The 12,790-nt window shown below is 45.2% G+C and overlaps 1 protein-coding gene across 1 annotated transcript in view; it reads left to right on the plus strand.

Moving 5' to 3' along the window:
* Positions 1–1,820: 1,820 nt before the first annotated feature.
* Positions 1,821–12,790, plus strand: part of TOX3 (TOX high mobility group box family member 3) — a 76,069-nt gene continuing 65,099 nt past the window's right edge. The window contains 1 exon segment of the mRNA XM_087971469.1: positions 1,821–2,036. Coding sequence (XP_087827595.1) covers positions 1,935–2,036 — 102 coding nt within the window. The 5' untranslated portion in view covers positions 1,821–1,934.

The following is a 12,790-nucleotide window of genomic DNA, read 5'->3' on the forward strand; positions in this document are numbered from 1 at the left end:
GAACCTCAGAAGTGTGTTAATTTAGATATCGAATTACAACAGGTGATGCCTGTCTGGTTGTGCCAGCCGGTTCTCTTCAAAACAATGTTCCCGTTTCACAGATGCAGCCCACAATAAGAACTGGGCAGACATCAACGGAGAAAACTTTCCATGTTAACACCTTGCCTCCCAGAATTGTGGGTGCTCCATCATTGGAAGTTAAAAAAAAAAAAAAAAGACCGGGCAACCATTTGTCATTTGTCCTGCTTGTGTAGGGGGTTGGTCTAGAAGACCTCTAAGGTCCCTTCCGGCCTTACGATTCTATGTCCTATTTATAATTCAAGGGTGCCCTTGTTTTATCTTTTCTCCTGGGCTCTTGCTTGGAGGGTGGGGAATGATTTCTCTGGATTTCCCCGCCATCCAGTCAGAGCTGAAGAAGCTTCTTGGATGAGAAGCGAAAGCTCTTCAAAGACAAAAACAAGAAAAGTCCAATTGCCTCTTGAGGAGGAGGGAGGGGGAGAAAAGCACCTTTGGGACTACAGAATAGGGTTCCTGCCTGAGCAGGGGGTTGGACTAGAAGGCCTCCAAGACCCCTTCCAACGGGGTTATTCTATCCTATCCCCTCTCGCCCCGCACCAGACCGCGTCCACACGTCCAATTAGTCTCGCGTCGTCCAAGTTTCCCGCTCTTCCCACCACACTCATCTCGACCGGCCAGGCCGGCCAAGTCAGCGGACTGACCCTCGCTCGAAAGTTTTGCCCCTTCCCACGGGCAGCCCGGAAAACTCGGGACAGCCGAGCTGAGCCGTCCGGAGCAAGGAGGCTCGAAGGCGAGCGCGCCATCCTCCTGAGGCGAAGTTGGCGGGAAGGCGAAGCGGGGATATACACCCCCACCCACCCACCCCCACACCCGCCTCGATCCCGGGGCTGCTCTCCCCACTTTCCCGCCTTCTCTCGGCCTTTCGAGGAGACCCTTCCCGGGACTGAGGAGATATTAGAGACCTCCACCCCAAGAACGGTCTCCCCGCCTGGCCGGGGCCCCTTTGAGGAAGGAAAAGCTTCGCCTCCTCCTCCTCCTCACAAGAGTCCCAAGGGGAGGGAAAGTGGGGGGGAGAAGAGGGCTGGGAAAGGGGGCTGCGCGCGCACCCCGCTCTTTTTTCCCCTTTCCCCTCGCCCCCCCTCCCCTCCCCTCCCCAGTCGGCGTCCCACCCAGAGCTGATTTGCGGAGGGGGGGTGAAGGAAAGAGGTGGAGTGGATGGAAGAGCCGCTGTTGCCGCTGTTGCTCTCGGGCTCGTGGCTCCTTTGTGTGGCAGCGCACCTGGGAAGGCGACCCCCGGGCTCCTTGCCTGCCATTGGAAGGGGTGGGTGGAGCCGAAGAAGGGAAGAGAAGGGAAGGGGGCGAGGACGCGCGCTCTGCCCACCCCACGGCCCCCCACCCCTTCAGCCCCGGCGACAGCGGCCGCCTCCGTCTCGGTGGCTCCCCCTTTCCTCCCTCCCCCTAGAGCGTCCCCTCACCTGTCCCTTCCGGCTCACCTGCCGCTCTCCCCCTCTCTATCATCCCTCCTCCTCCTCCTCCTTCCCTCCCTCCTGCCTCGCAGAGCCCGGCAACTTGCTCCGTGGTTGCCTGCTCGGAGTGCGGACCTTTCTCTCTCTCTCTCTCTCTCTCTCTCTGTGTGTGTGCTGCGCCCGCGCGCGCCTGTTTTTGTGGGTGTGCTGGGGAAGGAGGAGGAGGAGGAGGAGGAAGAAGGGGGGCAGCCCTTTGGAAGGTGGATCTAGTCCAAGCTTCTCCAGAACTTCGCCCCTTTGGACCAAGCCGATCTCCGACTCTTCCTCTGCCCTCCACCCCACCCCCCACCCCCGCCACACACGCTCCCCTCCTCCAACCTGACCGCCCCTCTGGCTGCCCCCCAACCCCCCACTGCGCCCTGCTGCACCCCAAGATATCAACCCTGCGAAATGGATGTAAGGTTTTATCCCGCTGCCTCGGGGAGCTCCCTTCCCGGAGACCCTTCCAGTCTGGACTTTGCCCAGTGTTTGGGTTACTACAGCTATAACAAGGTGGGTGTTTTTCATTCTTCTTCCTCCTTTCCTCTCTTCTCTCTCTCCTTCCCTCCTTCCCCCTCTCTCCCTTTTTCTCTCCTTCCCTCCTTTCCTCTTTCTCCCTCTTCTCTCTCTCTTCTCTCTTCTTTCCTCTTCTCCCTCTCTCTCCCTCCCTCTTCCCCCTCCCTCCCTCTCTTCTCTCTCCTTCCCTCCTTCCCCCTCTCTATTTCTCTCCTTCCCTCCTTCCCTCTCTCTCCCTCTTCTCTCTCTCTTCTCCTTTCCTCTTCTTCCTCTCTCTTCCTCCGTCTTCCCCCTCCTTCTCTCCCTCTTTCTCTCCTTCCCTCCCTCTCTCTTTCTCTCCTTGCCTCCTTTCTTCTCTCCCTGTTCTCTCTATCTTCTCTTTCCTTTCCTCTTCTTCCTCTCTCCCTCTTTCCCTCCCTTTTCCCCCTCCCCCTTTCTCGCTCTCTCTCTATATTTCTCTCTCTCTCCCCGCGCCCCCCACCCCTTAATCTTTTGTTCCAGAGGGTGCGTAACTGTGTTATAGTTTTTGGCTTTGCATTGGATGATGTTGTGGTTTTGGTCATAGTTTGGTAGAGATGGTGGGTGGCGGCTCTGGTTTGGTGGCATGTAACTCGAGGGGAGGCAGTAGAAGGGGGGAAAAGAGATGGTCTCGATCTTACAACTTCGACCGATGCACCGGTTTTAAAACTAGTTTTTTTTTTAATAATCAGAACTTTCCAAGTTTTTATTTTCCTCGCCAGAACTTTCTTCCTCCCGTCCTTTCTCAGTTATTTCCAAATCATCCTTGGTTGTTGTTGTTTGTTTGCTGTTTTCCATTTCCCCCTTTCCCCTTTGCAAATACAATCCCTTGTAACTTCCTCCCAGCTCGATGGAAAGAAGGCAGAGTTCTCGTTTGGCGCTTACAGAGTGGGCTCCTTTCAGGATAGGGTGGTTTTCATTGGTTGTGGGGGGACCTGCTGGCGAAGAAAACATCCCCGTGCATGCTGTATCCAAGTCCCCCCCCCCAAAAAATGCATTTTTAAAGATGTGCTTTTCTGTCTTTTGGGGAGAACAATAAACAGTTTTGCTGGTTCTGCTTTGGGTGCAGGAGTTTGGAAGCAGCTGCTGGCTTTGCTTTTTATTTGGTGGTTCTGAAATCAGATGTGTGTGTGTATGTGTGTGTGTGTTTAAGGCTGGGTATTTAGATTGCATTACAGTCGTATGGATTACTAGTGGTTGTGTGTTTTGCCTCCTGCCATTTCTCTGTCCTTCTTCTCACAATAGTCCCAGCCCTTTTCCACATTCCTCCACATTTCTTCCTGGTTCAGGATGTTTAAAGCAAGGATTTGATTCTACTAACCGAGCATGTTTTTTGGGGAGAAACTTGATGGGAATCTCGTGAGCCTTTCATCTAAAATAAAGCCATGCCAGCAAGCCGGATCAACTCAAATCCACCCCAATGGAGAAGGAGGTGGCTACCACATCTTCAGCTCCTGTCTTCATCAATAGAAGAACCTTTTTAACAGTGTCTCATTGAGCCAGCTGGAAAAGTTGTAGCCACTGCTTAGTTCTATGTCTTATTGATATCTCCCTTTCTTGTCAAGAGATTACAGATGACAGAATACATGTAATAGCCAGAAGGGATGGATATTCCCTGCGGCTAAATGCATTACACAAAATATGTTTCAAACCGTATCTGGTTTGTTTTCACCAGCTGCCAGACAAGGAAAGGGAAAATTTCAAACTTAAGGTGACTCATGTTACTCCATTAAGGACTTGGCTATTTGCACTATGCTTGTGTCAATAGCACGCCAAGTTATTAGCACTGGGCCTTCGTCCATGTCTTATAAAGATCCCTTTCACGGTGAACTCGTCCCCTTTTGACTCTGTTTGTGCAACCTAGGGGCCCTCTCATGTGAGATGCTGCTGCCTTAAGATACTGAGAAATTGCAGTGCCATGCAAAGAACTTCACCGATATCTGGTTTTACTGTTAGTGTCACTTGATAAAAGTTTGGGAAAATGGAAAGCCAGCAGGGAAGGAAAATATTATTTAAAAAAATGTTGGGAAGTGTTTTCAGAAGTTTCTTGTTGGAACCATTTAATCCTTGGTGGATGGATGTCACCAAAATGATTCCCCCCCCCATTAAGACAGCTCTAATTTCAGATATATGCATGGTGGGAAGGAATATCTACAGTAGCTTTCCGTGGAGTGAAGGGCTTAAGAATTATATAAATTAGAAGCCGATAGTTAATTTCATATATTTAGTAAATGCAGTGTAACCAAATGCAGGGTGTGTTTGTGTGTGTGTTTGTGCCTTTTCACCAGTCAAAATTGGAACAGTCTTTGAACAAAGCCTTAAGTGTATATTCTCCTTGGCAAATGCAACATGGAAAATACCAGCTTGCTGATGTGTTGATGATATGAAAAGAAAGGAGAGAGACATTGTTACGAATTAGAGGTTGCAGAATCACTCTTTTTTTTTTAAAAAAAGGTTTTAATAAGCCCTAAACAACCTTGCACTGCCATTTGGTGGTCAGCAAATGTATAATGCTGCAAATTTAGTTGAGCATGAATTCTCTCTGCTGTTTGCATTCAAGAACTGTTTCTATGATACATTACTTTTTTAAAAAATTTATAGTTTGTGTATTGTCTGGATGCCTAATAGCTAATGAATAAAACAACACTGCAGGTTTTTTTTTTTGGTTGTTGTTGTTTTATTTGCAACTTTAATATCTGCACAATTTTTAAATTAGATGCTTGTGGAAAAGAACCAGTTGTAATCATATTTGAAATAAAATACTGTACAGCCTTGTTTCTAGAAGGAAGGTAGAGGGCAGCTGATGGATGTTGTTGTTTCTTAGAATATCCATCTCCCATTTGATCGGCTAGAAACTGTTAATTCCTATATTCCACCACCCCCCTGCTTAATGAAGAATATAACTTGGACTGGGTTTCTACAAAAGGCCGAAGAGGGACTGTTGAAATGGACAGGATATAAGAACTTGTTTCCAAATATTGGATAATCCTTACAGCTAGAACAAGTCCAGTAATCTTAGTGACTTCTGTAGAGTAAAATGCCTGAAGACTGTGATTATAGATTTTAAACTTTATTTATGCAGCTTTAAACCACTGTTAGCAAAAGATGGTTTTAGATATAGCTTGCTTTTTCAATTATAACTTCATTCAAACAGCTTCTGATGGTTACTCATCTCAAATTGCTTCTATCTGCTGTCATATCTATCTATCTATCTATCTATCTATCTATCTATCTATCTATCTATCACCATCTGTCTATCTAATCTTTACATATAGGCTGTAAACTCAAACTCAGCAATACTTAGCAACAATAGGTAGGCAGTGTGAATTTGTGAGTGTTGAATCAATGTCTAATGCCTATATGAGTGTATGTTACGTGATGTATAAATTGGCCAGCATGGATTGCTATACCTGATGTTCTCTTATAATATGATGATCTGTAATGCATAACACATGATTGGTGTTACATGACTAATAATTATTGCTCATAGAACATAGCATTTTGTCAATTCAGAATATCATGAATTCAGTGGGTCTGTGTGGAGTGAATGGTTAGAGGTTCTATAATTGCCTCTTTTATCAAGTTGAACCAAGCCATGATTTCAGCAAGGTATCATGGCACGATTGAGGGATCATGCTAAATCCATGGTTTGCAAAACCTGGTGGTTGGATTTCATATTAAGACAACCTAAGTCACAAAGGTGCTGTAGACAAAATCCAATCCAACCCCATTCTGGCTTAGTGGGATGTGTAAAACAGGACAATATCATACCCATCTTTTTAATACAAAACAAGAACTCCCATTGCAAAACAGTCAGGAGTCAGGATAATGTTCAAAAGTGCTTACAAATTTATGTCATGCAACCTATGCACAAGAATCTGATCTACTAATGGTCAAGATGAATTGGTGCTAGATTCTTACACTCTCTCTGTGTGTGTAGAGACTCCAAACTGATGATGCATTTGACCCCACTCTTGGGCTCAGGCTGGTCTTCTCCTACACAAACAAGATCTTCATCAGAATAGAGCTGGAAGGGACCTTGGAGGTCTTCTAGTCCAAACCCTGCTCAAGCAGGAGACTCTATACCATTTCAGACAAGTGCCTGTCCAGTCTCTTCTGAAAACCCCCCAGGGATGAAGCACCCACAACTTCTGGTGGCAAGCTGTTCCACTGGTTAATTGTCCTCACTGTTAGGAAGTTTCTCCTTAATTCCAGGTTGCTTCTCTCCTTGATTAGTTTCCATCCATTGTTTCCTGTCTTGCCTTCTGGTGCTTTGGACAATAATTTGACCCCCTCCTCTTTGTGGCAGCCTCTCAAATACTGGAATCCTGCTATCATGTCACCCCTAATTCTTCTTTTCTCTAGACTGGCCAAACCCAAATCCTGCAACCATTCTTCATATGTTTTAGTCTCCAGGCCTTGAATCATCTTAGTTGCTCTTCTCTGCACTTTTTCCAAAGTCTCAACACCTGTTTTGTAATGCGGTGACCAAAACTTGGATGCAGTATTCCAGGTGTGGCCTTACTAAGGATTTATAAAGCGGTACTAATACTCCATGTGATTTTGATTCTTGGTTTATAAAACCAAGGATTGTATTAACTTTTTTGGCTGCCGCCACACACTGCTGGCTCATGTTTAAGGGATCATCCACTAGGACTACAAGGTCCATCTCACAGTTATTGTTTTCAAGCTTCTCCCTGCTTTATGAGAGACTCAACTCTATAGTCTAAGGCAGTGGCCCCCAACCTTTTTTGTGCTACGGCCCGGTACCGGCATCACAAAATGATCCGCGGCCCGGTACCGGCATCAGCACGCATGACAAGGCAAGGTGAGCCGAGTGACCAGCCAGCCAGCCGTCCCCCACTTCTCCCCGCCACCTTCAACTCCTCCTTTGTACCTTTTTTGTGCTTTTTTGTGCTTTCTTAATCTCCTCCACCATCGGGACGGCTCTTCGTTCGAAGCCCCCCCCCTTCAATGAAACTAAGGCGTGAGGATTCCTTCAGGACCCAAACGCCACTTTCCAACCAGAAAAGCTCACCCGGAAGCACTTTCTCATCGAAACAAGATGGCGGCGCCCAGCAAACCGGCGGCCCAGTAGAAAATGATCCACAGACCGGTACCGGTCCGGGGCCCAGTGGTTGGGGACCCCTGGTCTAAGGGCCTTCAAATTTGGCAATCAACCCAGAAGTTGCCTTTGGAAGTTGTGGGAACTTCATCACTGGAGGCTTTCAAAAAGAGACTGGACTGCCATTTGTCAGAGATGGTATAGGGTTTCCTGCTTGGGTGGGTGGGTTGCACTAGATGACCCACAAGATCCCTTCCAACTCTGTTAATTCCTGAGCTAACATGACTAGAGGAGGAATTCTGGGAGTTGAAGTCCACAAGTCTTAAACTTGCCAAGTTTGAAGACCCCTGCTATAGTCCATAGTATGAATTAGTTCATACTAGTAAACAGTAAACTAGATCATAGTAAACAGGTAGTCCTTGACTTAATTTAGTGACTGTTCAAAGTTACAGAAGGGATTATAAGAGCCTCGGTGGCGCAGTAGTTAGAATACAGTACTTCAGGCTACTTCTGCTGACTGCCGACTGCCTGCAATTTGGCAGTTCAAATCCCACCAGGCTCAAGGTTGACTCAGCCTTCCATCCTTCCGAGGTGAGTCAAATGAGGACCCAGATTGTTGGGAGCAATTGGCTGACTCTGTAAAAACTGCTTAGAGAGGGCTGTAAAGCACTGCGAAGCGGTATATAAGTCTAAGTCCTTGCATCACCAACCATTGCAATGTCCTTGCAGTCGTGTGATCAAAATCCAGACAGTTGGCAACCAGCATGTATTTATTATTATCATGGTTGCAGCATCCTGAGATCATCTGATATCCATGTGCGAACTTCCCACCCAACCTCTGACAAGCAAAACCAATGGGGAAAAGCCGGATTCGTTTAACTGTGGCGAAAAGGTTGCAAAAGTGGGCAGAACTCTTTTTTAAACAGCCACCTTGCTTAGCAACAGGAATTCAGTTGCCCTTTGTGGTCGTAAATCGAGAACTACCCATAAGTGAATGAAGGTAGAGGAAAGATATTCAGTTGGTAAGCAGCAGGAGGTTTTAAACGATGTGATTGTTCCTTTTGGGGCGCACTTCGTTTTATGACTGTGCCTGCAAGTGTATTGCCACGCAAAAGATGGCCTCCGCCATGAGCTAAATTGTATGCTAGGGCATGTTTCATCTGTCAATAGACCTGTTTCAGAGAAGGGGAAAAAGTAATATAGTTGATGACTGGTTCACAAAAGGAGGCATAGCAAATGAGTTTTGCAGCTGCATCATTTAAAACATTCATTGCACAAACACTGGAGTTGGGTAAATAGATGGTTGAGATAAAAGGAGCAGATGGCCAACGGGTTTTTGCAGATCTTGGAGAGTAAAGGTTGGCTGCGTAGTTGTCCCTTACTCACAACTTTAGTACGACTAGGAAAAGAAACTTACACTCCTCCCCTTTCCTTGGTCGCCTTCGGGTCCCCTTTAAGAAATCCAGTAACGTTTGCGTTGGATAAGGTCTCGTTCATGCCATCTTACCTGGTTCGGCTCTTCCTGAATCCATAACTCGAAGTAATTTTTTTTTAAAAAAAAGTGGAAAATATTTTCTAGAAATGGATTTTTAGGGAGTGGGAAGGGGACTTTTAAAAATCCTTTCTCTCTGCATTTTCAGTTCGATAGATTTGGATTTTGTGGGATGGAAATTTCACCATCATGGAGTTATCCGAAATGGTTGTATTCACTTTTTAGAATGGAATGGAATAAGTTGGAAGGGACCTTGGAGGTCTTCTAGTCCAACCCCCAGCCTAGGCAGGAAACCCTACACCACTTCAGACAAATGGATGTCCAATCTCTTCTTAAAAACCTCAACTTCTAAAGGCAACTTCTGGGTTGATTGTTCTCATATCAGAAAAAATCCTCCTTAATTCCAGGTTGAATCTCTCCTTGTTCAGTTTCCATCCATTGTTCCTTGTCTGGTCTTCAGGTGCTTTGGAGAATAGCTTGACCCCTTCCCTCCTCTCTGTGGCAGCCCCTCAAATATTGGAACACTTGCTCTCATGTCTCCCCTGGTCCTTCTCTTCCCTAGACTAGCCGTGCCCAGTTCCTGTAACCGTTCTTCATATGTTTTAGTCTCCAGTCCCCTAATCATCCTGGTAGCTCTTCTCTGCTCTCTTTCTAGAGTCTCAACATATTTTTATAGTGTGGTGACCAAAACTGGATGCAGTACTCTAGGTGTGGTCTTACTAAGGTGTTACAGAGTAGTATTAGTACCTCCCTTGATCTCGATTGTATCCCTCTGTTAATGCAACTTAGGATTGCATTGGCTTTTTTGGCTGCTGCTGCACACGGCTGGCTCCTGTCTAAATGGGGATGCCGCATAAGGGTCATAAGGGAGAAAAACGATCATAAGTTAATTTTTTCAGGACTGCCTGTAATGGGAGGGCTGAGTTTGGTTGGTCACTCTTGTTAAGTTTCCAGTTCTCTACAGGTAAGTCCTCAACTTTTATCCACCCTGCCTATCCTTGGAAGAATCATGGAATCACCCTGAAGATTTTTTTGAGAGGTGAATATAGTTTTGGGTCTTCAGGATAATACACTAATGCCACAAACAATGGGTTATATTCCACATTTCCTTGTATTCGGGAGGCCCAAACCAAATGGACTTTTTATCATTTAATGTAAATTTTGAATCTAAGGAATGACAGTTTATATTTTCAGATCCACAGTGAACGGTCAGGGAGAATGCAACTTCGGAAGAGCATTTTGCAAGAGGTTATCATAGAATTTTTTCCTCGGAGAATTAGAAATGAGGAGGGCCACGTGCCTCTCTCCCCCTTCTCCCCCCCACCCACTTAAAAAGAATGTAATGGCATTTGAGTGATGCTCAGCATTCCTTCCTGCACTTTGAGCTTATCCCAGTAAGATCAACTGTTAACTAAGAAGAACACCTACAAGTTTTAATACAATAAAGTAACAGTTATATTAGATTAATTTAGAAATACCCTAGGGAAATTGCCAGAAATACTTTGTAAACAAGCCATATGGGATTATAGCAAAGTGTTATATAGTTGGCAACTAGAGGTTGGTAACTACGGATGTCTAATATATTTGAGTTGGATAAGCACAGTAGCTACAGATAGTTGGCTTTGTTAAATCAGCAGAACACCAGCATAAAACCCAGCATTTGTGGATTTTTCCAGCTGGGGTCCTGGTTTCCAGCTGTTTTCAAGAGATACATTTCTATAGTACAGGTAGTTCTTGACAAGGGCTGATACTGTGGTGTAAAGAAAATAATCTTACACTTAACACAAAAAACCTAAAGAACTTATAATTGACTTCAGGAGGAAAAGAGATGTACGTTTACCATTATACATAAATGGCGAAGAGGTAGAGAGGGTTGGTAGTTTCTGGGCACTTATATATAGGAGGATCTCTCATGGATTATGAATGCTAACGTGCTTGTGATGAAGCCACAGAAGAGGCTGTACTTCCTGAGAATGCTAAGAAAGATAAATCTATCTCACTATCTACTTCTGTCCTACTACCATAGCACCACTGAGAGTGTCCTGACATACGGCATTCTTGCAAGGTATGGGAGCAGCTCTGGAGCGGACAAAAAAGGCTCTACAGAGAATCATTAAAACTGCCCAGAAGATCATTGGACTCCAGCTACCAGCCCTGGATGACATCTTCACATCTTGCTGTTTGAGGAGTTCGCACAACATTCTCAGAGACTCTTCCCATGCTGCTCACAATCTTTGTGAGCTGTTGCCTTCTGGCAGAAGATACAGAACAATTAATCGGACCACACATTTTTCTGAATAGTTTTTATCCCAGAGCTATCATTGCACTTAACAATGAACTTAAGGACCACCATCAGTGAGCCATTGGACAGTATGACTTGGTCTGTTGTGTGGATGCTTGTGCGTTTTTAGGGGGCGTGGAATTTTGGCAGGTGGGGGTGTGTTTGAGGATTGTCATGTGGGTGTGCATGCTGGGTCTGGTCTCTGGGTGTGATGTGAATTTTGTTGCATGTGTATACTGTGTATATATGTACAATGACAAATTATTTACAGATTTACAGACTTAGAACCATTCATTTAGCAACTATTCAGACTTACAGCAGTACTGGTGATTATGAAAAGTTCTGAATCCACATATACAGTAGTATATGTGTTATTTTCTCACATGAAGAATGAGTATTCTAAGTTGGCCAACGAAGCTAGGGTCTTCCACAATTGTCAACACTGCTAAGAAGTCAGGGTATCGGTGTTCATTGACCTACAGTTACCATTGAGCCAAACATTGCTTGTTAACAAGGCAGTTCCTCAGTGAGTGTTGCCCCATCTTACGACCTTCCTTGCCACTGTTGTTAAGCGAATCAATGCAGTGGTTCATTTAGTCACACGGTTGTTCAGCGAATCTGGCTTCCCCATCGACTTCGCTTGTTGGAAGGTCGTGATCCAGCTGTCATAACTATGAGTCAGATGCCAAGCACCTGAATTTTGTTCATCTGACCATGGGGAGATGTGCAAATGGCCGTAAAGGTGAAAAATGGTCATAAGGCGCTTTCGTCCCCTAGTGCCGTTGTAACTTTGAATGAACAGTTGTAAGTTGAGGACTAGCTGTGTTTTCATAGCGGAGAATTACCGGTCCAGATTACATAATGACGGTTAATGATGGTCCAAGTATGGCTTCTCATCTTTGAATGAATTCCCCCCTAATTACAAAGTGGATAGTGGCTTAGAAAGGAAATAATAATTGATCTCAGGAGCCGGAAGTAATTCTACTCACCAGTCCGAGCTGTGTGATTGTGGGTTTATAGGTGTCTGTTTTCAATGAATCTAAGTCCTCCTTTGGCTAATTGGGCAAACGGATCCTAATATACTTCCCTGCAGTTTAAGCTCAGTTCTGATTTACAGGAGGATCGAATTGGCTGGAGTAAGGGTCATTTTGGTTTTGCCGACTTCTAACAAAGCTTTGTTTTTGTGACGGAAACCCACATTGGGGGAAAATAAATAGAATGAAGCTCTATTTGAAAGAGGCCAGCTGTTCAGCATTCTGCTGCTATCTTGAGTCCTTTTATGGTTTTGGCTGATGGAGAACTAATTTGGGGCATTGGCTTTAGTCTAGTAGTTTTTAAAATAAACAACCCTTTCCCTTCTTTCTAGTGATTGAACCGATTGCATGTCTTTTGAAAAATATTCACTGGGCAGGAAAGTCCTCTAAGAAAGATATTAGTTAGGCTGCCTCACTTCACAAGCCTTGTTGTGTGAGTGGTTTTCCCCTTTGCAACATGCACTAAAGTCCCCTGCCTCATCAGGTGGCCCGTATATGAGTAAAGAATTTAGAAAGCACATGCAGGAAGTTCTCAACAGTTGGGAGCAGAATATTCATTGCTAGTATCCATTGTGGCAGTATTTCAGGGGCTGCCACAAAGAAGAAGGGGTTAACTTACTTTCCAAAGCACCTAAAGGCAGGACGAGAAGCAGTGGATGGAAATGTCTATGGCAGATTCTCAGTCATGGCTTTCCCAAAAGTGCTTTTTCAAGAAGCAACGGGACTGACTTTGTCTTTCCTTGAAGATGTTTCACTGAACTGAAGAAGCTTCTTGGATGAGAAGTGAAACGTCTTCATGGAAAAACAAAGACAGTCTTGAACAAGCACCTTTGGGACAACGGCTAGAAATGAATCAAGGAG

Source organism: Notechis scutatus, chromosome 9 (assembly GCF_049901735.1).
Source record: "Notechis scutatus isolate UNSWTSFEM ecotype Mainland chromosome 9, rNotScu1.2, whole genome shotgun sequence".
NCBI lineage: Eukaryota > Metazoa > Chordata > Lepidosauria > Squamata > Elapidae > Notechis > Notechis scutatus.